The sequence below is a fragment of the Rhinopithecus roxellana genome, chromosome 11, assembly GCF_007565055.1.
Source record: "Rhinopithecus roxellana isolate Shanxi Qingling chromosome 11, ASM756505v1, whole genome shotgun sequence".
NCBI classification, from domain to species: Eukaryota; Metazoa; Chordata; class Mammalia; order Primates; family Cercopithecidae; genus Rhinopithecus; species Rhinopithecus roxellana.
Window position 1 is genome coordinate 116,609,303 of NC_044559.1, and position 26,947 is coordinate 116,636,249.

The 26,947-nt window shown below is 38.7% G+C and overlaps 1 protein-coding gene across 1 annotated transcript in view; it reads right to left on the reverse strand.

Moving 5' to 3' along the window:
- Positions 1 to 26,947, reverse strand: part of CUBN (cubilin) — a 319,416-nt gene that overhangs the window by 258,757 nt on the left and 33,712 nt on the right. Inside the window, 3 exon segments of the mRNA XM_030941178.1 lie at positions 15,213 to 15,403; positions 16,556 to 16,718; positions 19,425 to 19,606. Of these exon segments, the coding sequence (XP_030797038.1) occupies positions 15,213 to 15,403; positions 16,556 to 16,718; positions 19,425 to 19,606 (536 nt within the window).

A 26,947-nucleotide genomic window follows, 5' to 3' on the forward strand; every position in this document is an offset into this window, starting at 1 on the left:
CATGGTTTCTTTTTTTCACAATTATATTTTCTGATAATTTTGAGTTTATTCTTTGTATGATATAGCATCAAAAACTACAGCTGCAAAGATAGACCTTTTAAGAAATGGAGTTGTATCAACTGGATATTCATTGAGTAGGATTTTCCTTTTTTTTTGAGATGAAATCTCACTCTGTCACTTAGGCTGGAGTGCAATGGCATGACCTCGGCTCACTGCAACCTCGCCTCCCAGATTCAAGCAATTCTCCTGCCCCAGCCTCCCAAGCAGCTGAGACTGCAGGGGCACGCCACCACACCCAGCTAATTTTTGTATTTTTAGTAGTGATGGGGTTTCGCTACGTTGGCCAGGCTGGTCTTGAAATCTTGACCTCAGGTGATCTGCCTGCCTTGGCCTCCTAAAGTGCGGGGATTACAGATGTGAACGGCTGCGCCTAGCCAGTAAAGGAAAGATTTTAAAAGGATGATATTCAAAGTTGGTAGGGATATGGTGACACAGTTACTCTTATCCATAACTGGTAGAAGTATAAAGTTCTGGAAAATAACCTGACAATATGTATTAAGGGTATTTCTCTTATAACGCTGTATCACAAGGATATTCAACATGCAGGAAAAGACACACACAGACCTACATCCAAGTATGCTCTATAATAACAATAACTGAAACCATTCTAAAGGCCTAATAATAGTGAGATGATTAAATAAATTATGATTCAGCCATATGATAGGGTCTGACACAGACACGAAAAATCACATGCCTCTCCACTGACTCAGGCTCATACTGCTTCCTTTCTCTGAGCTCTTACAACACCTGTAACACAAATTTCACATATTATAGTAAAGTTATGCTAAATTTCTAATCAAATAGCAAGTCTCTGAGGGAAGGGAAAATTTCTGTTTGCCCTTTGGCATCTAATAAAAAACTTTGCAAATAGGTATTTGACAAGTTCTTGTTGATTCATTAATTTTAAGGTACAGTATAATGGTTCAGTTTTTGTTAGAGATACATACTGCAGTTCTTGAAAACTAGAAAGCATAAAACACAGAGTAAGTTATCTTCCTGCTCTCTAATCCTCCAGGGTTCTATTTGCTTCTTCGAGGATTGTAATCTCTCTTTTCTATTTTGCCCATTAGAAGATGACAAGAAGGAAAAAAAACAGCCAAATAGCATCGCTGCAAGCTAAAGTGGGTCATTCCCCTGGGCCCTGACTAATGAAATTCAAGGATTTTAGCAAGGAGAAAGGCAGCTGTAGTCCAAATGTTTTAAGAGGAACTTATAGGGCTCAAGGGCCCTGAACCTAGAAGGTGCAATTGATTTTGGCTCTGTTTCTCTCTCTCTCTGTGGAAATGAAACCTTATTAATTCTGAAAGCCTGTATTCTCCCTGGATCCTACACATGGCAATACTTTAACTATGACTCCTTTGAAAGAGATACTAGAATAAAATTCATCAAATGTTCTAAAGTGACCCTAACTACCTCTGCAGCATGTGTTGCATTCAATAATCTAGGACTTGATAAATTCGCACCCCCACCAAATATAAAATCTCTTTCCTTTATGCTCATGAACTGGGATGGATGGCATTATTTTACATAGTTATTCACTTCCCTTCCTGTAAAAGGACTGACTATCTATGCTTTTTGCCATGTGACTTGCAATACCGCCATAGGGAGAATTAATACATATTCTTCCCATTGACTATGGGCTTAGCCATAGGACTTGCTTTGCCCAACAGAACATGAGCAAAAGTGATATACCAATTTCCAAGTAGAAGCCTTGGAAGTCACTGCATAATTCAGCCATCTTTTACCTTTCCCCTCACAAGCTCTAGAGCCTGGGTCTCAGGATGGTAAAGACACAGGAAACAGACATAGGAAACAGAACTGCAACGGATCCAAAACCAACATGCTAACGTGAGCAGAGAATAAACACACATTGTTGGAAGCCACAGATGCTTTTGGTTTGTTATAGTTTTTTATCTTTCTGGTTGTTGTTACTAATTGTTTGTTATTGCAGCATAACCTAGAGAAAGATGACTAATATCTGAGCTTGGTTTGTTCAGAAAAACTGAATTTTTCTAAGTCAGGTGAAGCCATGCTGTGATCACTTGCAGAAGAGTCACAGTGAATTCATTCTTTTTAGTGAATCACATTTGCAAGGAAACAACAAGGACCAATTCAAAATTCTAGTGTTTCATGGACCAGGTTCAGATTTCTTGTGGATTGCCTTATTCATCCAGGAAACACGGAAGGTTTCAGGTCCTAGGATGTTTTGCCTATGGTGTATTCCAAATGCCTTCCAATTTTTACATTCATCAGATTAAACTAGTTCCTGAAGACAAACTACTCATAAAAAAACCAAGTCTTTGTAAAAGAATGATTTTCTATAGAGAGAACTAAAATTTACTGGGCTGAGAAACACCATTTACATGAAATTTTAAATGTGGGCTCTTGAGCCCAGTGAATCGTGAGCTTTAACATCTGGAATAAGTCAAGTCCCAAAGCCCTGTCTTAACATGCATGCTCATTTGTCTTCCTCTGCTATGAATCCAGATTTGGTTTTTTACTACAATTTCTAAAATAAGAAGCATTAAATTTTAATTCAAAGCCAACTAAATATGCTGGCACTTACGCTTAGTCCATCTGAGAGCTGAAAACAGAACCACACCGTATGGTAATGTTTAACATGTGGCTTTCTGTGAAGTGAGCTTCAGGCTGACATAAATCTTAGCTAAGTAAAGACTGGATCTTAGAGAGGAGCCTTGGGCTAACCTGGGTGAGCAGGAGAGGAATGAGGCCCTGCCTCTGATGAGAGAATAAGGGGTAAGGAGGATAAGAGATGAGAGAAGCCATTCAGGATCTCAAAATCATTTACTTTTGTTATTACCCTTTGTTCTTTATTAGTATGTTTCATGATTTTAGAGTTGATATTTTAAACCTTTTCATGCCGTGTGAAACAGTGTCCCTTCTAACATCTCTATTAATAAATTTATCCTTTATCTGATCTTTTAAGATCTGATATTCTAAAATCAAGAACATGTGAGTAAGTTTTACCTAGAAGTGCCTTCCTTTATGATTGCAAACTCTAGTAGGTCACCTTCTCCTGCCCTCTCTTCTCCTCCCCATCATCATCATCATCATCATCATCATCATCATCATCATCATCATGTTAACTTTAGTGAGCATTCATTGTGTGACAGGCACTGTACAAGGAACATTCTAATTGTTTGTCCTTGCATACAGAATGTAACCCAGGCTCTTTATCTCAGCCTCGAAGACCCTTCAGGGTCTAGCTCTTGCCTAACTCACATTTCTCTCTTCCATCCCTGTGTGATTCCAGCCACCCTGGTCTATTTTCAATTATTTTAGTTTATTTTTTCTGACTTCAGTCTCTAGGGCTGGGTTAGCACCTCTACCTGGAGTCCTCCTTCTCTCAGCTCTTTGCGTTACACACTCCTCATCTGCAGATCCCACGTACAGGGTCTACAGATGAGAATGAGTTAGTCATACAAACACCCTTGAGAAACAATCTCAAACTGCTCCACTGAAGTCAGTAGCCCTGTTCTTTTCTCTTACGGTACTGTTTCTTTCCTGCCCATACTTATCCCCTCTTGAAATTATGTATTGTGTGCTTACTTATTTAATATCTATTTTACATACCCATTCCTAGCATGGTGACTGGAACCTAAGTGGTTTGATAAATATTTAGAGAATGAATAGATAAATGAATGAATGGTCTTTTTTACTCCCTTTTAGGAAAGCACTATTACTATCCCTATTACACCTGAGGAAGCTGTGGCTTACAGGTATCTTGCCTTTAGTAACGCAGAGAGCTGAAGGGTTTTATCATGTTTCCATGCAATATCGTTTCCATCTTATATCAGAAAAGTACTAGCCACAGCCTCTATTTGACCTAGGAGTTTGTAATGTTCTTGATTAATGATCCATCCATATCCTCTTATTCCTGCTTACTGCTCTACATCACACATGTTCAATGGGTTTGCAATTTCTACATGAGCATGCAACTCCTTCAAACACAGCAAAAATGTATACTCTACAACCTCTCACACCTCCAAATTAGGTGTTCTATCATCTCTCAGTCTTTTTCCCGCCTCCCACTACTCTAACCTGCAGAATTATTTCACTAGAGGAATGGCCTATCTTCTTCCTTCACTAAAAAGCATCAGGATGGCTCAGCAGTTGTGGAAAAGCTGTGCTGACAACAACAGACCTCAGAGTCTAACCAAATGTTCCTAGTCTCTGTCAAAACCCTAAATTCAATATGCTCAAGAATGCAAACTCTTTTTTTTTTTTTTTAGATGGAGTTTCACTCTGCCACCCAAGCTGGAATGCAGTGGCATGATCTCGGCTCACTGCAACCTCCACCTCTTCAATTCAAGTGATTCTCCTGCCTCAGCCCCCCAAGTAGCTGGGACTACAGGTGCCCGCCACCACACCCAGCTAATTTTTTTGTATTTTTAGTAGAGATGGGGTTTCATACCATGTTGGCCAGGCTGATCTCAAACTCCTGACCTAGGTGATCCTCCCTCCTCGGCCTCCAAAAGTGCTGGGATTACAGGCATGAGCCACCATGCCCAGCCAAGAATGCAAACTCTTGAGCATCTCCCCCTTTTCCCTTTATCCTACCCTCTCTAGAAAGATATTTTTCTGACCTACAATGAATTTCAAATATGTACTTAACTGAAAAACACAATACTATTCAGCCTACGTGGTGTGTTTGCTTGCTCCAGGACTTATTCTTTTTCTGACATTTAGGTGTGTATTCTGTGAATTGTAGCCACGAGACTCTGAGCAGCAGGTCCACTTGAGGGAAGCAAGTGCCTCGTGCATTCCACAATTCCTGGCTCTCCCCCACCCAACCCCAAGGTCATAGCAGAATCACCTCAATGCCTAAGAAGTCACAAAAGGAGGTCTTTTGTGAATTTGCATTCATCTAAAGACAGGCAGGAGATGCGGGAGTGCTGCTTAGGGCAAAGCAGGAGTTGGAGGGGAGGGGAAGGTAGAGGAAAGGATGGAGGGGAAGGTGGTGAAAGAAAAGGTTCAGACGGAGGAGGACAGACCTTCCTACCTCAGCTTCTGCTCTCCCACTTTCCCAATTATATTGGTTCTCTTCTTTTAAATCTTAAAGATTTTACCAGGGAGCTGAGTTTCATCACATCTCACAGGTACACAGCATTTCCTGTTTGTCATTTTCTATATAGTCTTTCATTTTTTATTTCTTTCTCAATCCAATGATTATTTTGGAGAGAGTTCACATACTTCCACACACTTGGGCATTTTAAAATGTTTATCAATAATTTTGGGTTATGCTATATTGTGAAGAGGTGTACAATTTCTGCTTTGTTAATTTGCTGGGATTGTCATAGAGGTCTAAAATATGATGAATTTGGGGTTCAATGCCACTTGTAGAACAGTTATATTCCCTGGATTTCAGAAATCAAATTCAATGTAAATTACTCCTTCCTATCTTATTGATTATATTTTTCAAGTTTTCTGTTTGTGTTTGCTTTCCACATCTAAGAAAGAATAACTTCTCGAAAGCCCTTCTCTTTCTCCAGAAGGCACATCGCTCTCCCTGCCCCTTATCAGCCTCTCTTGTAGGGCACCCTTTCCAGTTCCTCAGTGCCTTCGGGGAGAGGAGGCAGATACTTTGGGATTGGTCAAGGAGATTTGATGGGTGAACAATTCTACTCATTTCCCTTCGTGTCCTACCTCAAGCCTTCACCTTAACATCCTATAGCCTTCTGAATTTATTATTCAGCCTACGACTTTCCTTCTCTGGGATTAAAAATTAAACTTTCATTACTACCTATGTGTCCTTCACTCAGAGTTCTGATGACTTCAATCACTTATGAAATATTAATGAGAGGTGCTGCTTTTTATTCTGGAAAGATGCTTCCATCACCTTCATTGAACTATTCTATACAATTTAAAAGCTCTCTTCGACAAAAACAGATGAACTAACAATTGATCTGTTCTTGTATTCATTCATTTGTAGCCATGTCACATCTTCCATAGGTAATATGTATCTTTAAAAGTAGAAACTTCACTTGAGAGAGATATATAAATCTAAGAATTAATATGTTAATGTTTGCTTCTTGTGTTTAAAAAAAAGAAAGATATGCTACACTGGGTCAATACTATTCTTATTGTTTGCAGTTAAAATCTATTCTCTAATGAATGCTTATGGAACTCTTTTACTGAGCAAAAGTAAGTCTTTCAGAACCACAGTATCCATGAAAGATATACACTCAGCAATGGTACCTTAATTTTCATTTGAAGGATATGTTTGCCTGGCAACCAAGGCACCTAAAACCACATAAAGAGAAGATCTAGGATTCTTAAAAGTACACCTACTCACACTCAAAGTAAATGTCCTCAGGATCATTCTCCCACATGTCTGTAGAATTTCTTTTCTGTTCTCCATTTTTTCTAAAATTTTGGGTGGACTGCTTTTACTCATCAATGGAGTTAGTAAAGTTAGTAAAGTAAAGTCATCCCCCTCTAAACCACCAAAGTATTGGAAATACCAACTTTTTTTAAAAATTCTTTTTCATAAATCTTTCGTTTTTTAGAGATAGCTTTAAAAAATGAAGCCATCATTGTAGGGAACAATATATTGAGTCATAACAACATCATTAGAATTTGGTTCCTGTGTCACTTTCTTCTATGACCACTATCTGAAGAACATCAAGAGAAGTGAATACACTTTTTAGAAAATGAGTTCAGTTCACAAATTTTCCCAATGGATACAGATGATTTAAACACAAGAGCTTTAACCAAAGTCAATGTATGTCTATCTAGAATCTCATAGAGGTACATCTAAGTTCTACTTTGACAATAACTAGAGTTTGACCTTTGTGAGCCTCAATTATCTCATTTGTAAAATTAAGGTCCTTGCTGATGCCAAAATTCTACAGATAGACTGGTTGTATTCCTTTAGGTTGGTTGGTCAAAGATATAAAAGAAAAATCTATCAAACTATTAATATTTAAATTACCATACATGACCTGTCCTTCTGAATAATACAGTTTTTTTTTTCCATCAACAATCCCTGAGGGAAATGTGGTCAAGACTTTGACGATATATGGTTACACCAGAATGTAGATACCTCGCTGGCCAACCGTGAGAGCCACATTGGCTGTCTCTGAACTGATAAATTCAAGGCTAGAGTTAAAACTTTGGTCCAGAAAAACCTTGCACTTGAATAATATTTTTTAACTCTTCAAGCTTCTTTTATCATTTATTTCCTTGATTTTACCTCCAAAGTTTAGAGAAATAGATAGGGTATCTTAATGAAGTAGGAACTGAAAAATCCAGAAAAAGAATTGTCCAAGGTTATACAGTCATCTGACAAATGAACTAAAATAAGAAGTTAGGTGAACTAAGTTTAATCCCCTTCTGGCTACAAAACATTCCACCATTCCGGTTTATGAAATTAAATCTTCCAAAGTCAATTTTATGATTTTTTGTGCTAACTTTTCAGAACAATTCAGAGAGGAGCTCATGGAACCACTCACTGAAATTCAGTTCTAGTGTTCTGCAAAGCCAGAGAGAAGGAACCATTCAGAGGTACTGATAGTTCTTTAAAACCACAGAACTACCATGAAGGTTTTAACAGAAAGGGCCACAAATTTCCCTGAAAATTAGAGTTACATTCTTGCCTATCTGAGAAAATCATGATGCTTGGCTTCATGTTTTAGTCTCGTGATTGGAGAGCCAGGTATGGAACTGGGTAATTCACAAGACCTTCCTCCCTATGGAAGATGAGACACCTCTTGTAGTCAAAGTGGCATAATTGCATTTCTGTTCTTACTGAAGATCAGTATAACTAGATCTCCTAAATTTGAATCCCAGCTCCATTACTTGCTAGACATGTAACTGTGGACAAGTGACTTCTCTGGGCTACAGTTTCCTAAGATTAAAACAGAAATAAAAATGGTTGTTGTGAGGATTCAATGAATTAACTCATGAAAAGCACTTACCACACATGGCAGGCAGTAAGCCAACAATAATCATTATCTATTTAATTTGTAATACTATTTTAAAGTCTTATAATAGTGCCCAGAGTATAGGAAGCACTCTCTAATTAAGAGCTATTTTTGCTGTTCTGAAAAGTTAAAAAAAAAGGGTTGATAATTTAATTATGATTTACATAAAAATATTTGAAATTCTTCCATAGCGTAAAACTTTAATATACTATATAATAGACTTTAGAAAACCTAAATTGAATAAATATACCCATTCTGAAATGACCTGAAATAAAAATTTCTGGATTAAAAAAAAATACAGGTGGTATTATTGTAGTCCCCGGAGCAAGATGGACGAATAGGAGCAGCTCCAGTCTCCAGCTCCCAGTGCAAGTGACACAGAAGACAGGTGATTTCTGCAGTTTCAACTGAGGTGCAGACCAACACCCCACACCTCACATGGCAGGGTACACCCCTGAGACGAAGCTTCCAGAGCGAGAATCAGACAGGATCACTTGCTGTTCAGCAATACTCTATCTTCTGCAGCCTCCACTGCTGATACCCAGGCAAACAAGGTCTGGAGTGGACCTCAAGCAATCTCCAACAGACCTACAGCTGAGGGTCCTGACTGTTAGAAGGAAAACTAACAAACACAAAGGACACCCACACCAAAACCCCATCAGTACATCACCATCATCAAAGACCAAAGGCAGATAAAACCACAAAGATAGGGAAAAAGCAGGGCAGAAAAGCTGGAAATTCAAAAAATAAGAGTGCATCTCCCCCTTCAAAGGAATGCAGCTCATCACCAGCAATGGATCAAAGCTGGACGGAGAATGACTTTGATGAGTTGAGAGAAGAAGGCTTCAGTCCATCAAACTTCTCAGAGCTAAAGGAGGAATTACATACCCAGTGCAAAGAAACTAAAAATCTTGAAAAAAGAATGGAAGAATGGATAACTAGAATAATCAATGCAGAGAAGGCCATAAACGAACTGACAGAGATAAAAACCATGACATGACAAATACGTGACAAATGCATAAGCTTCAGTAACCAACTTGATCAAGTGGAAGAAAGAGTATCAGCGATTGAGGATCAAATGAATGAAATGAAGTGAAAAGAGAAGTCTAAAGAGAAAAGAGGAAAAAGAAATGAACAAAGCCCTCAAGAACTATGGGATTACGTGAAAAGACCAAATCTACGTCTGATTGGGGTGCCTGAAAGTGAGCGGGAAAATGGAACCAAGTTGGAAAACACCCTGCAGGATATCATCCAGGTGAACTTCCCCAACCCAGTAAGGCAGGCTAACATTCAAATTCAGGAAATACAGAGAACGCCACAAAGATACTCCTCGAGAAGAGCAACTCCAAGACACATAATTGTCAGATTCACCAAAGTTGAAATGAAGGAAAAAATGTCAAGGGCAGCCAGAGAGAAAGGTCGGGTTACCCACAAAGGGAAGCCCATCAGACTAACAGCAAATCTCTCGGCAGAAACTCTACAAGCCAGAAAAGAGTGGGGGCCAATATTCAACATTCTTAAAGAAAAGAATTTTAAACCCAGAATTTCATATCCAGCCAAACTAAGTTTCATAAGTGAAGGAGAAAGAAAATCCTTTACAGACAAGCAAATACTGAGAGATTTTGTCACCACCAGGCCTGCCCTACAAGAGACCCTGAAGGAAGCACTAAACATGGAAAGGAAAAACCAGTACCAGCCATTGCAAAAACATGCCAAAATGTAAAGACCATCGATGCTAGGAAGAAACTGCATCAACTAACAAGCAAAATAACCAGTTAATATCACAATGACAGGATCAAGTTCACACATAACAATATTAACCTTAAATGTAAATGGACTAAATGGTCCAATTGAAAGACACAGACTGGCAAATTGGATAAAGAGTCAAGACCCATCAGTTTGCTGCATTCAGGAGACCCATCTCACATGCAGAGACACACATAGGCTCAAAATAAAGGGATGGAGGAAGATCTACCAAGCAAATGGAGAACAAAACAAAGCAGAGGATGTAACCCTAGTCTCTGATAAAACAGACTTTAAACCATCAGAGATAAAAAGAGACAAAGAAGGCCATTACATAATGGTAAAGGGATCAATTCAACAGGAAGAGCTAACTATCCTAAATATATATGCACCCAATACAGGAGCACCCAGATTCATAAAGCAAGTCCTTAGAGACTTACAAAGAGACTCAGACTCCCATACAATAATAATGGGAGACTTCAATATCCCACTGTCAACATTAGACAGATCAATGAGACAGAAAGTTAACAAGGATATCCAGGAATTGAACTCAACTCTGCACCAAGCGGACCTAATAGACATCTACAGAACTCTCCACCCCAAATCAACAGAATATACATTCTTCTCAGCACCACATCGCACTTATTCCAAAATTGACCACATAGTTGGAAGTAAAGCACTCCTCAGCAAATGGAAAAGAACAGAAATTATAACAAACTGTCTCTTAGACCACAGTGCAATCAAACTAGAACTCAGGACTAAGAAAATCAATCAAAACCGCTCAAATACATGGAAACTGAACAACCTGCTCCTGAATGACTACTGGGTCCATCACAAAATGAAGGCAGAAATAAAAATGTTCTTTGAAACCAATGAGAACAAAGATACTACATACCAGAATCTCTGGGACACATTTAAAGCAGTGTGTAAAGGGAAATTTATAGCAATAAATGCCCACAAGAGAAAGCTGGAAAGATCTAAAATTGACACTCTAACATCACAATTAAAAGAACTAGAGAAGCAAGAGCAAATGCATTCAAAAGCTAGCAGAAGGCAAGAAATAACTAAGATCAGAGCAGAACTGAAGGAGATAGAGACATAAAAAACCCTCCAAAAAATCAATGAATCCAGGAGCTGGTTTTTTGAAAAGATCAACAAAATTGATAGACCGCTAGCAAGACTAATAAAGAAGAAAAGAGAGAAGAATCAAATAGACGCAATAAAAAATGATAAAGGGGATATCACCACCGACCCCACAGAAATATAAACTACCATCAGAGAATTCTATAAACACCTCTACACAAATAAACTAGAAATCTAGAAGAAATGGATAATTTCCTGGACACTTACACTCTCCCAAGACTAAACCAGGAAGAAGTTGAATCCCTGAATAGACCAATAGTAGGCTCTGAAATTGAGGCAATAATTAATAGCCTACCAACAAAAAGAAGTCCAGGACCAGACAGATTCACAGCTGAATTCTACCAGAGGTACAAGGAGGAGCTGGTACCATTCCTTCTGAAATTATTCCAATCAATAGAAAAAGAGGGAATCCTCCCTAACTCATTTTATGAGGCCAACATCATTCTGATACCAAAGCCTGGCAGAGACACAACAAAAAAAGAGAATTTTAGACCAATATCCCTGATGAACATCGATGCAAAAATCCTCAATAAAATACTGGCAAACCGAATCCAGCAGCACATCAAAAAGCTTATCCACCATGATCAAGTGGGTTTCATCCCTGGGATGCAAGGCTGGTTCAACATATGCAAATCAATAAATGTAATCCAGCATATAAACAGAACCAAAGACAAAAACCACATGATTATCTCAATAGATGCAGAAAAGGCCTTTGACAAAATTCAACAGCCCTTCATGCTAGAAACTCTCAATAAATTCGGTATTGATGAAATATATCTCAATATAATAAGAGCTATTTATGACAAACCCACAGCTAATATCATACTGAATGGGCCAAAACTGGAAGCATTCCCTTTGAAAACTGGTACAAGACAGGGATGCTTTGTCTCACCACTCCTATTCAACATAGTGTTGGAAGTTCTGGCTAGGGCAATCAGGCAAGAGAAAGAAATCAAGGGTATTCAGTTAGGAAAAGAAGAAGTCAAATTGTCCCTGTTTGCAGATGACATGATTGTATATTTAGAAAAGCCCATCATCTCAGTCCAAAATCTCCTTAAGCTGATAAGCAACTTCAGGATACAAAATTAATGTGCAAAAATCACAAGCATTCTTATACACCAGTGACAGACAAACAGAGAGCCAAATCATGAATGAACTCCCATTCACAATTGCTTCAAAGAGAATAAAATACCTAGGAATCCAACTTACAAGGGATGTAAAGGACCTCTTCAAGGAGAACGACGAACCACTGCTCAGTGAAATAAAAGAGGACACAAACAAATGGAAGAACATACCATGCTCATGGATAGGAAGAATCAATATTGTGAAAATGGCCATACTGCCCAAGGTAATTTATAGATTCAATGCCATCCTCATCAAGCTACCAATGACTTTCTTCACAGAATTGGAAAAAACTGCTTTAAAGTTCATATGGAATCAAAAAAGATCCCGCATTGCCAAGACAATCCTAAGTCAAAAGAACAAGGCGTGAGGGATCATGCTACCTGACTTCAAACTATACTACAAGGCTACAGTAACCAAAACAGGATGGTACTGGTACCAAAACAGAGATATAGACCAATGGAACAGAACAGAGCTCTGAGAAATAATACCACACATCTACAACCATCTGATCTTTGACAAACCTGACAAAAACAAGAAATGGGGAAAGGATTCCCTATTTAATAAATGGTGCTGGGAAAATTGGCTAGCCATAAGTAGAAAGCTGAAACTGGATCCTTTCCTTACTCCTTATACGAAAATTAATTCAAGATGGATTAGAGACTTAAATGTTAGACCTAATACCATAAAAACCCTAGAAGAAAACCTAGGTAATACCATTCAGGACGTAGGCATGGGCAAGGACTTCATGTCTAAAACACCAAAAGCAACAGCAACAAAAGCCATAATTGACAAATGGGATCTAATTAAACTAAAGAGCTTCTGCACAGCAAAAGAAACTAGCATCAGAGTGAACAGGCAACCTACAGAATGGGAGAAAATTTTTGCAATCTACTCATCTGACAAAGGGCTAATATCCAGAACCTACAAAGAACTCAAACAAATTTACAAGAAAAAAAAAACAACCCCATCGAAAAGTGGGCAAAGGATATGAACAGACATTTCTCAAAAGAAGACATGCATACAGCCAACAGACACATGAAAAAATGCTCGTCATCACTGGCCATCAGAGAAATGCAAATCTAATCCACAATGAGATACCATCTCACACCAGTTAGAATGGCAATCATTAAAAAATCAGGAAACTACAGGTGCTGGAGAGGATGTGGAGAAATAGGAACACTTTTACACTGTTGGTGGGATTGTAAACTGGTTCAACCGTTGTGGAAAACAGTATGGTGATTCCTCAAGGATCTAGAACTAGATGTACCATTTGACCCAGTCATCCCATTACTGGGTATATACCCAAAGGATTATAAATCATGCTGCTATAAAGACACATGCACACGTATGTTTATTGCGGCACTATTCACAATAGCAAAGACTTGGAATCAACCCAAATGTCCATCAGTGACAGACTGGATTGAGAAAATGTGGCACATATATGCCATGGAATACTATGCAGCCATAAAAAAGGATGAGTTCATGTCCTTTGTAGGGACATGGATGCAACTGGAAACCATCATTCTCAGCAAACTATCGCAAGAACAGAAAACCAAACACCGCATGTTCTCACTCATAGGTGGGAATTGAACAATGAGATCACTTGGACTCGGGAAGGGGAACATCACACACCGGGGCCTATTATGGAGAGGGGAAGGGGGGAGGGGGGAGGGATTGCATTGGGAGTTATACCTGATGTAAATGATGAGTTGATGGGTGCTGACGAGTTGATGGGTGCAGCACACCAACATGGCACAAGTATACATATGTAACAAACCTGTACGTTGTGTACATGTACCCTAGAACTTAAAGTATAAAAAAAAAAAAAAAAAGGTGCATAAAAAAAAAAAAATACAGGCCAGGTGTGGTGGTTCATGCCTATAATCCCAGCAATTTGCGAGGCCAAGGCAGGTAGATCACCTCAGGTTGGGAGTTCAAGACCAGCCTGCCCAACATGGAGAAACCTCATCTTTACTGAAAATACAAAATTAGCCAGGCATGGTGGCACATGCCTATAATCCCAGCTACTCGGGAGGCTGAGACAAGAGAACTGCTTGAACCCAGGAGGCGGAGGTTGTGGTGAGCCAAGATCACACCATTGCACTCTAGCCTGGGCAACAAGAGCGAAACTCCATCTCAAAAAAAAAAAAATGCCGGGCGCGGTGGCTCAAGCCTGTAATCCCAGCACTTTGGGAGGCCGAGGCGGGCGGATCATGAGGTCATGAGATCGAGATCACCCTGGCTAACACAGTGAAACCCCGTCTCTACTAAAAAGTACAAAAAACTAGCCGGGCGAGGTGGTGGGCGCCTGTAGTCCCAGCTACTCGGGAGGCTGAGGCAGGAGAATGGCGTGAACCCGGGAGGCGGAGCTTGCAGTGAGCTGAGATCCGGCCACTGCACTCCAGCTTGGGTGACAGAGCGAGACTCCGTCTCAAAAAAAAAAAAAAAATTGATACATACATACATACATATTGCTGTAGTGCTATGGTCAATATGCTTCTTCAACTAGGTCTAGATCTTATGCTAAAGTTCTGTTTCCTCTGTCTAAATGTAGAAAGAAGAGGACAGGAGGTCACATAGGTTTTTCCTGGATGAATAAATGGATTTAACTTGCACAAACAAACCAAATTGTAAATTCTTCTCTAGTTTATGTAAAATGATTGTGCCCAAAAAACAATGTTTTATCTTGCTCAACACTTTAATTTGTGGCTTGTCCAATAATTAAGCAAAAGAAATACCAGGCCCAGCAAACAAAAACGGCCTGTCTCTGTTTCAAATATTCCCTGTATTACAATGATTACCCACACTTAAATCACAATTAAAGATATCTGGAGGCGAGCAAGCAGAATAAATGAAGGAAAAACCCTAACCTCCAAAACAAGGATCATTCAACACTTAAACTTTATTATCACTGACTACCTGGGTCATCTGGGCAAATCCCTTCACTTTCCTGGGTTGAGTTCTTTCCTGTATTAATTATTCTAGATAATAAATCTGTATATTATTAGTACATCCTATTAGCCTTACTTATTTGCCTGCACCTTAGTTATTAGAGCTTAGTTATTATTGCATTTCTAACTAGATCTCAGGTGATCTGGCTGCTGGTGTCGCAACAATCCTTTGAAGACCATCACTCTGCAGAATATAAAAATGTTGATGAATGTCATCTAAGGGCGATTGAGTAGTAAAAGTTACCTCAATGTAATTCTGAGAACTGTCACTCTGGCATTGCAGCTCCACGTGGGTGAAGTTGATTTGTATTTGTTCTCCTTGGGGCTGCTTTATCATATAGATGCATTGCCTGGTGTGAGTGAAAGGCCCAGACAACTCAGGCAGGAAGAGTTCACCTTCTGGGTCCGTGTAGTTCCCACCACAATGCAGATCCGCTAAGAACAGGGAAGACACAAACAGGTCATGCCAATGGCATTGCTCTGGCTCGCAGACATTGGATCCAGTTTCTAAAAATTTACACTCTCTCTCACACACACACACACACACACACACACACAGGCACATACCTGCTTTATTCACCCTCCATAGGCTTGTGCCTCTAATTTTAAGATTTTCAATTTGATGTGTTTGTGGGACATTCTTGCAGTGGCTTAAAGAAATAGATGCAGAGATGTGTCATCTAGCTTCCAGTCTACTATTCTCTTCATAAATTGCTTTTTAAATACATTAATGCTCTGCTTCATTCCAATAAGATTTGAGATGGTTATAAAAAATGTAACAAAATGAACTACATAACTGTATACATGAAGCAGATTAAAGAAAAAATGAATACACAATAGCAAGATGTAGCCAGGGGGAGTTGATTTGCAAAGAAAACAATTGAAAGGGGAACAGGAGGTTGGCACCAGATTCTGCAGAAGGAAAAGGAAATGAAGAAAGGGGACAAGTAAAGATGTTCATTGTTATTCTTCCTGATATTGAAACTTAAAAGGTATTTTTTCTGTGAATGCTTATTAAGGGCACAATAATAGATGTCATAAACAAAATCCTCCACTTCCCTAAAAAAACCCAAATCATAGAGTATTTCCTATGTTTTGTTGTTTGTTTGTTTTAAGGTATCAAAGCAAGTGAGTTCCTAACAGCTAATAGTATTTGGCTGGAAGTGAAGCTCTAGAGTCTGGGACACTGTGATGCTGGAAGCCAGTCCCAGCCCCTGTGCAGCTGGACTTGATTCGAGGATAAAATCCAGAGAGACCGCACTGCTCACATGCACAAACCTCTCTCACAACTAAACATCAAACACCACGAGGGACTGGCGTCCTGAATTATTTAAGTTTGGGTGCCTCATACATCTTTATAATGATGTGGATCCCATAATTTAGGGATCAAAGCATATTGCAGTATTAATAATAGAGCATTGGGAAGATAAAGAAAAAATCTGAAGTTGTGAGAGAAATATGTATAAAGAAATGTTCTTGGTTTAAGACAGTCGGTCATCCTCTGAATCACATTAAAATATAAAACAGATGTAGGCATAGCATTGGCCTTCAAGTCCCTCTTAAGCTCCCAACTGGTAGGTTACTTACAAGGTGATGTTAAGTAGGTGATATGGAAGCCTTGGTCACTAATCTGGGAGTCCGAATGGAAGTGAATTCTGGCAAAAGGGCCAGTAGTCTGGAGCGGTGGGACAGAGAAAGTGGTGCAGAACCTCCCAAGAACGGGGTCCTGATACAAAGGACCATCTCGAATCTAAAACAAAAGGATGAATCATTAAGCTCAAAGTGGTCAGATTTTTAACAAACTAGGTCACTTTGGATATTAACTTTAGAAAATCTGTCATTTAAAAGTGATCGCTCAAGGAAGTTTACCCATCACATCCAAATCTAACTCATGGCTGAGGTTCAGCAAAGGGTGTCTCTTTCTCCCATCACCCCAATGCCTTCTCTCTGTCTGAATCTTTTTTTTTTTTTTTTTGAGATGGAGTCTTGCTCTGTCACTAGGCTGGAGTGCAGTGGCGCGATCTCAGCTGAGTGCAACCACCACCTCCCAGGTTCAAGCAATTCTCCTGCCTCAGCCTCCCAAGTAGCTGGGACTACAGGCGCCTACCCCCACGCCCATCTAATTGCTGTATTTTTAGTAGAGACGAGGTTCCACCATGTTGGCCAGGATGGTCTCAATCTCTTGACCTCGTGATCTGCCTGTCTTGGCCTCCCAAAGTGCTGAGACTACAGGCATGAGCCACCACTCCTGGCCTGTGACTGGATTTCAATTCCAAGGCTGGACATATAGTTTGAATTCTTCTCATGATGCTACTAATCAAATATCTTTCCCCTTTGATTGTTTTTCATTATAAATTCTTAGTGGTCTAGAAGAAAATGAATATAAGCAAAGAAAACAGAAGAAGGAACACCACTGATGCCAACTGATTCATAACTTGGTTCAGGTTTCAGAAGGATCAGAGGTAGAGAGGAAGTGCCGTCAGATTAGACACAATATAAAGACAGGTTAGTGAATTTAAAAATGCAACTTTGATAGTAAGTACTACAATGATAATGATGTGACCTTAGAAATCCGTTTTTAATTGTTAGTTTTTAATCTATTATGTAATCATGTCAATCTCTCTATAATTCTGTTGTAATTGCAAATTCTATACTATATAGACCATTGAGGAGTCAATGAACTAAAGAATATTTTAATATGGTCAATTTTGTCTATTCAAATTACTTTTCTTTTCTTTTTTTTTAGACAGAGTCTCGCTCTGTCGCCCAGGCTGGAGTGCAGTGGTGTGGTCGCGGCTCACTGCAAGCTCTGTCTCTTGGGTTCACGCCATTCTCCTGCCTCAGCCTCCCAAGTAGCTGGGACTACAGGCACCTGCCACCGCGCCCAGCTAATTTTTTGTACTTTTAGTAGAGACAGGGTTTCACCATGTTAGCTAGGAAGGTCTCAATCTCCTGACCTGGTGATCCGCCCACCTCCGCCTCCCAAAGTGCTGGGATTACAGGCGTGAGCCACCGCGCCCGGCCGGCCTCAAATTACTTTTTTTACTGAGATCAAAGTTATATGGCAGCATTACTTTATTCTAATATTTAAGTGGTTCTTTGAAATACTGTAGCTTAAAGAGAAATGAAAGACATTTCAATACTGTCAGAGTGGTTGACACTTTCTATCATATGGTCTCCAGAAATGAATGTGTAGGAATTTTTTAAAGCCTCTAATTTTAACTTGATGGGATTTATTGAAAATTAATTTCAAGATAACTCACTTTTCTGTCAACATTTAAATGACCATTTTGCAGAAATTTTCCAGAGAGAGACAGATCTTCCAGTCATTCCCAAAGGTTTCAAATCCATTATTGCTGAATTACTAATGACTTTTACTTGCGGAGCCCCTTTTTGACAGCCACATCCTTCTATCCTTTATGAATAATTCCATTGAACTCTATTCTTCTCTAATGGACTTGGAAATGCATATTGTCTTTTTAGCATTACTGCAAGTGGCTGAGATTTATGGTGATAAAAAATACAGGACAACCTAGGAACTCAATCTTCTCCATTATCTTGTCAGTCTACAAATGAAAAGCAACACTTTTTGATGCACCTATGTACAAATGGCATTTGAATATAAGAGCCTTTGCTCCTTCTCCATATTTTAATCTTTTACTAATGGGTAGGCAGAATGAGCTTTGGCTGATACCTCTCCTCTCAGTAATAATGATTAATTTATTCCAGGAACCTAAACCAGTTCAACACAATCACTATTATTTTTCTTTTTCTTTTTCTTTTTTTAAGACAGAGCTTCACGCTGTCACCCAGGCTGGAGTGCAGTGGCACGATCTCAGCTCACTGCAACCTCCGCCTCCCGGGTCTAAACGATTCTCCTGCCTCAGACTCACGAGTAGCTGGGGTTACAGGCACCTGCCACCTGGCCCAGGTAGTTTTTGTATTTTTAACAGAGATGGGTTTTCATTGCATTGGCCAGGCTGTCTCCAACTCCCAACCTCAAGTGATCCACCCACCTCGGTCTCCCAAAGTACTGGGATTTCAGGCTTGAGTCACTGTGCCTGGCCTCTTCATGGAATACTACAGTTACATTGTAAAAGACTTTGCCAGTTTGCCACAGACAACTGAAGGTTTGAATCTGCATTGAAGGAGATGGCTATTACTGAGTGTTTATTTCACAAATTTTGCATTCTCATGGCAGGGGTGTGGGCTTCCAGGTAACACTATAGCAGGGCAAGGTAATCTGTTTCCCAGATTCAAACGGAACCCAGAAGAAGAAGAAACAAACAGGCACAATTAAAAATAGAGACTTTGCAAGACTTAGATATTGACTGACTATTGAGAAATACACCTAACTATTGCCAATATTTTGGGGTCATCCATGGGCATGGCTAGACCATAGTGCCCTGAATCCTAATCATATTGCAATATGTTCTATCTAAATATAATTATTTACCTCAAGGTAATCTTTGTTGCAGTCATCATGGTGCTCAAGGCTCAAGGTCCCAAAAGTGAATGTTACCAGGAGGTCAGGACTAGTTACAACAATCCAGACACAGTCTCTTCCTGGGGGGTAGTTTCCAGGATACCCCGGAGACTTAATAGAACCATAAGGACCAGTCAGTATACCTCCACACTCTAAAATAAGAAGGAAAAATAATGTTACATTTGTATAGATGTTATAATTCATGGAGAATGATCAGAGCCCTTGGTGTAAGAAGCCAAACTTTGTTTAAATAACCATGAGTGGTTTTACACACCCTCATAAATTAAACAAGACTTATATTTTCCAGTTTCATAAAGTTATAAGTCTAGAAGTATCAACTGATAAATAAATGAATCACCCATGTGTCAAGCTCTGTGCTTGTGAGCCATCACATGCTGACACAATTTAAACAGGGCTGGACCATCTGAGGGATGAATACCAGGATTGTAGAGTCATCTTTTTCACTTTGAGGATATTAATTTCTGTATGTGAAATTGTAAAGAATTCCAGAACTTCTGCCAACCACTATGTGTTTCAACAAACCAGATCACTTTGCATATTAAAATGGTTAAGCACTACATAATTTTCATTTAAGAAGGTTTCTTAATACTATCATACAGTTAAAACATTCATTTTATAAATGAAAAAATTCAAATGTCTGTAGTGACCGAGCCACGGTTCCAAGAATGGAGCAAGTGAGGGACTGAGCCAGGCTTTCTGATGCTGACCCCACTACCATCCTCATTATACCACACCAGCCCCCTAACATTGCTGACCAGTGACTGGAAAAACCTGTTCTTCATTAATACCCACATTTATCTAACAAAGAATTTATAGTGACTTAGATTTCTAGGAGAAATGCTACTGTAAATTAAATGAGAGAAACACTAAATAATAAAAAACTATTATGTACTAATACAGACATTAGAAATAAGTGCAATAAGGTGACATTTTAGATGAGCAAGATATGAAATTTACATAGCTATACAGGTTGTTCAAATAAAAATTTTGCTGTCAAAGTAAAAAATGAAAAAAATTAGTTCCATGAGTCTCATTGTTCCTACTGAGAAAACATCTCAGTTCCTCAGAAGAAGATGCATTTCCCAATGTAATACTTTAAAAGTTACCAGTTTTAAATGCATAAAATACCATAAGGAAAGTAAAAGATTAATGACAAGAAAAAAATGCAATATACAACAAAGAGTTATTATCCTAAAATATACAGAACTTCTAAAAAGAATAGAGATACGAACAGAGTGTACTGAAAAAACTTCAGGTGTCGTTTAAACATATGAAAGGATGTTCAACATCACTCATCACAAAGAAGGTGCAAATAAAACCTTCACTGAGATGTCATTTCTTACCGCTCAGAATGTTAAAAATCCAGAGTTTTGAAAACAAATTATTGGAGAGGCTGTGGGGACATAGGCATTCTCATACATTGCTAGAGAATGCAAGATGGTACAATCACTGCATAAGAGAATATAGCAATAGCTAGCAAAAACGTATGCATTTCAGTTTTTTGTTTTTTTACCAAACAATACTACCTTTGGAAAGATATCCCAAAGGTACATTGGCAAAAATACAATATGACAAGTGAATAAGGTATTTTGTTGCAGTAACATCTGGAATTCCAAAAGATTGGAAACAAGGCTGGGCGTGGTGTCTCATGCTTGTAGTCCCAGCACTTTGGGAGGCCGAGGCAGGAATATCATTTGAGCCCAGTTTAAGAACAGCCTGGGCAACATGGGGAGACCCCATCACTACAAAAAATAAAAAAATTAAAATTAGCTGGGTATGGTGGTGTGTGTCTGTAGTCCCAGCTACTGGGGAGACTGAGGCAGGAGGATCACTTGAGCCTGGGAGGCTGAGGCTGCTGTGAGCCATGATCACACCCTGTCTCAAAAATAAAAAATAAAAGACTAAAAAGAAGATGACCAAAAGACTGGAAACAAGCCAAATGTCCATCAATAGAGTACTGATTGAACAGAAAATGAGACATCACATAACAGCATACTATGCTCTGATTATGGAGTAATCTCCAGGATATATGATGTGAAAAAAAGCAAACTATAGACCAGTGTGTATATTATGCTCCCTTTTATCTAAGACAGAGGAAAATACAATTATATGTGATCATTTGCTTATTTTTAAATAGAAGGATAAATCAAAAACTAATAAAAACTGTTCTCTAAGGGGGAAGAAAAAACAGAGTGGAAGGGACAGGAAAAAAAGCTAGACTTCTCTTAATCTACCAGCCCATTGATTTGGCTTTGAAACTATAAATATATTTCACATAATTATAAAGCAAAATTCGAAGGAAATGAAAAAACTCTTTAAAATCACAAGCGAAGTGAAACTGATGAAATAATTGCATTGAGCTGACAATCATAGAGAGTGGAAATATTTCAGGGGACCTTAAACACTGTAATTTGACTATATGCTCAAGCAAAACATATTTTAAATACACAAAAAAGAGCAAAGAAATCTTAAATGGTTTCCAGTTATCATACTACTAGTAATAATATTAGCATTGCTATTTTGAAAATGTATACAGTAGGACTAAGTGCATAAATAACATGTTCATGTCATTGGGAACCAACATTTTCACTGTATGAGAGGAGAGGTACAAATGTAAAGTAAAAAAAAAAAAAAAATGCAACTCTGTAATCTCAATATTCCAATATAGTGTAAGATCACTGTGAATATATAGTGTATTTTTTCTTCAAAAACAACAAAACAGTGTTTTCTAATTCTGTTCACCGAAAGGTCTAGGGACAATGACACACCCAGTAACAATAGCCATCCGTAGCACCCAGACTGTGAGATCTAAATACCATTTCCCATGGAAAGAGTCACAGCTCTTTAGGGAAATCAGGGTTTTCAGTCCTGAGAGTAAATAATGTGCAGGAAGAGCCTAGAACATCTTTTTAGACCAGAAAGCAAAGAAGCTTTCAAAGGTAACTGGAGTTTGGTTAAAGAAGTTCAGAAACTAACTGGAAAACTTTCCAGAGTTTTGAAAACAAATTATTAACAAACATAACAAACAAAATATGGAAAAATGGAGCATTTTTAAATGCCTAGAATTAATTAAAGCACATCAAATATGATACAATATATAAATGTACAGATATCAAAAACGAAACAAAATAAAATGGAGTAAGTGACCATTTTGAAGAATGCTAAGGAACCAAGTTATTAATTTGAATACTTTTAAAAGAAAGAAAAAGAGAGAAAATCAAGCATTTATCCTACCTTTCCTACATGATCTCTGTATGAGGGCAACCAAATAGCTGATATGAGTAAGTTCGATTCTATTAAAGAACTTCAAATCATAAATAAATAAATAAGAAATAATAAAATCAAACTATTATCATGTTGTATACCATGTTGTAGGTAGCAAAAAATAACTCATCTAAATAATGAACCTAAAGAATGCTAAAAGCGTTAGAGGAAGTGCAAAAGAGGCTTTTAATAGGAAGTTCAACCTGAGGAGATCAGAACACTCTGACCAATGATAACATCATAATAGACAAGCAGATTTCATATATCTCCTGAAAAGATTATTTTTTACCAAATAAACCCCCTGGATTTAACCAAACTTTTTGGTATAAATATCAGTTTACAAACAACTTAACAAATGGCATGTAGAATACAAACAGCAAAATCCAAGATGTGGGATGATCTACAGAACAAACAACCCATTTTTTTCACAAATAAATTTGAACAACGGGCTGCTCTGCCTATGGAGTAGCCATTCTTTATTCCTTTACTTTCTTAATAAACCTGCTTTCACTTTACTCTATGGACTCGCCCCAAATTCTCTCTTGTGTAAGGTCCAAGAACCCTCTCTTGGGGTCTAGATCAGGACTCCTTTCTGGTAACATCTTCCCGGCAAACTCCACAGGGACAATACTGAGGAAATCCCCAACCCACAGGAAACAGACTGCAGCACCAATTGGCCGACCGCGGATATCACCTTTTATCGGAGTTACGAATGGGCTTCACCATACTGACACTTTCTGAATAAGTTCCTCTCTCCCCTGAATACAAGAGACCCTAATAGTTAGGTAGGAATATCATCACCCCTACTCATCCTGAAGGAGTTACAGCAAATGGACCATCGTCCCTCTACAACCTTTAGGATTAAAGGTGCCCTTGTAAAAGGCAGTGGAGAAATAAACCACAGGCATTCAAACCAGAGCAACTCCATCTTGAACAGGGGCTGGATAAAATAAGGCTGAGACCTACTAGACTGCATTTCCAGGAGTTTAAGTCATTCATAGTCACAGGATGAGACAGGAGGTCGGCACAAGATACAGGTCGCAAAGACCTTGCTGATAAAGCAGGATGCAGTAAAAGTCAGCCAAAACCCACCAAAACCAAGATGGTGAGGAAAACAACCTCTGGTCATCCTCACTGCTCACTGTATGCCAATTATAGCACATTAGCATGCTAAAAGACACTCCTACCAGTGCCATGACAGTTTACAAAGGTCACGGCAACAGCAGGAAGTTACCCTCTATGGTCTAAAAAGGAGAGGAATCCTCAGTTCCAGGAATTGCTCACCTATTACCCAGAAAACTCATGAATAATTCACCCCTTGTTCAGCAAATAATCACAAAATAACTGTAAGTACACTCAGTCAAGCAGTCCGTGCCACTGCTCTGCTTATGGAGTAGCCATTCTTTTATTTCCGTACTTTCTTAATAAACTTGCTCTCACTTAAGAAAAAATGAACAACGATTAATGTTTGATAGCAGTAAGGAATTACTGTTTTAGTTTTTATCATTTTCGGGCATTGAGAACAAACAGCAAAGGACTGTAATCTCTGAAAAGAGAAGCATATGAAGTATGTCCCACACACACTCAAGAATTCAAAGAAGTGAAGCCCAAGGAGACGGCCATACCCTTGCTACGGTAAACAAACAGCTCATGATTTAGGGCTACCAAAGCATCTGGGGTTTTGGAGCTGCATACTATAAGGAAAGCAGCTGCATGGAAATGGCACCCCAAAAATGTACAGGCATTTCCTGAGGTCCTTAGCTCACTCCCAAGCTACAAATGCACAGAGAAGACGGCAGGTCTAACAGAGAACAGTTTTGGGGGGAGGGAAGACGCTAAGAATTGAAGAGAGACTGCATAATAAATACTGAAGGGATGTGTTACCTCATTCAGCCAGAAAGGAGACACTTTTGTGAAAGCCCTGAGAACTGAATTAAAACGCCAGAAAAGTATGCTACAGGAGTAAGATTCATGTTCTAGGAAATATGGCAATCCACCAGGATTCACAAAAAATGTGAAATAGGTCCCCTGTAAATTCAAGCCTTGATTGAATGAAAGTGATCTGCTAGGAACATAAGTGCCTACTAGAACAAAACCCAACTCTTCTGAGAGGAAGATAATATAATCCAGAATCCCTGCAACATATCACGTACAATGTCCTGTTCACAATAAAATCTGACTAGGCCTGTGAGGAAGTAGTAAAAATTAAAAAATTAAAAAATTAAAAAGTAACCAATAATAAATAAAACAGGCAATCTGAGCAAAGCCAGAAACATTCCAAATACTGAGGCTACCAAACAATGACTCCAAAATAACTATGATAAAACTTAGAGGAAAAGGTTGACAAAATAGATGAAGAACATTTCAACAGATAATTAAAATCTATATTTAAAGAATCAAATGGATATTCTAGAAATGAAAAATATAGCATCTGAAATCAAGAACTCTTTACATGGTGAGTGGGTTTTAATGGTGGATTGGATATAGCAGAAAACAGAATTACTGTACTTACAGACTTTCCAAAACAAAATAACCAAATCAGAGCAAAAAAAGAAGGCAAGGATATAAAACCATAAGAGCTATTAGAAACAGTCAAAACCTTTCGCATATGTGTAATTTGAGTCTCAGAAGGAGAAGAAAGAGAAAAAAAGTGGCAATGAAATATTTGAAAAAATATTGGCTGAAAATTTTCAAAATTGTATAAAAGAAAGCAACCTATAGATTCAAAAGTCTCAGTGACTCTCAAGCAGGACAAACACAGAGAAAACCAGATCTAGATATGCCATAATCAAGTTGTGGAAAATTAAGTATAAACACACAAAAAAGCAGTGAGGGGAGAGGAAAAGACACATTATCTTCAAGAGAACAGCAAGAATTACTGCTGAGGTTCCTCTCTCCCCCAAAATTATGGAAGTCACAAGACACTGATGTGGCATTCTTAGAGAGCTAATGGGAAACGGTCAACCTAAAATTCTATGTGTAATAATATCCTTCAAAAATTAGGTGAAAAATGCATTCTTAAACAAAAGCTGAGTGAATCTGACTTCAGCAGACATGCTCTGTGAGAAATATTAAAATACATTCTTCAGCCTGAAGAAAAATGATCCCATTAGAATGTAAAATTGTCTGTTTGCAAATGGCATGATCTTTCATACACAGAAAACCCTAAAGACTCCACCAAAATACTTTTAGAACTAATAGATGAACTAATTCAGTAAAGTTACAGGATATAAAATCAACATATAAAATTAGTTGCATTTCTTTTTTTTTTTTTTTTTTTTGAGGCGGAGTCTCCCTCTGTCGCCCGGACTGGAGTGCAGTGGCCAGATCTCAGCTCACTGCAAGCTCCGCCTCCCGGGTTTACGCCATTCTCCTGCCTCAGCCTCTCGAGTAGCTGGGACTATAGGCGCCCGCCACCTCGCCCGGCTAGTTTTTGTATTTTTACTAGAGACGGGGTTTCACCGTGTTAGCCAGGATGGTCTCGATCTCCTGACCTCGTGATCCGCCCGTCTCGGCCTCCCAAAGTGCTGGGATTACAGGCTTGAGCCACTACGCCCGGCCAAAATTAGTTGCATTTCTATACATTAACAACTAACTATACAAAAAGGAAATTAAGAAGAAAATCCCATTTACAATAGTGACAAAAAGTTAAATACTTAGGAATGAATTTAACCAAGAAAGTGAAATATCTGCATTTTGAAAACTATACCACATTAATGAAAAAAAGAAAATATTTGGTGTTCACAAATTGAAAGAATACCGTTAAAATGTCCACTTGCAAAGCAGTCTACAGATTCAATGCCATCTCTAACAGAATTCCAATGGTATTTTTAACAAAATAGAAAAATAATCCTATAATTCATATGAAATCACAAAAGACTCCAAATAGCTAAAGCAATCTTGAGCAAAAAGAACAAACCTGGAGGCATCCATTGTGACTAATTTAACCCATTGAGTATGGCAGAAATAACACAATGACTTCCAAACACAGGCTGAAAAAATCCCATGCAGCATCTGTCTGGTTCTGTCGTAATGCTTGCTCTGAGAGAAGCCAATTGCCACGAAAAATGTTTCACTATTCTAAAACCACCTTTTTAGAGTAGCCACATGTAGACACTCAGGTCCATAGCCTAGCTGAACTCTCATTGAAAGCCAGCATCAATTGGTAGCCATTGGAGTAGGCCATCTTGGATATTCAGCCCAGTCCA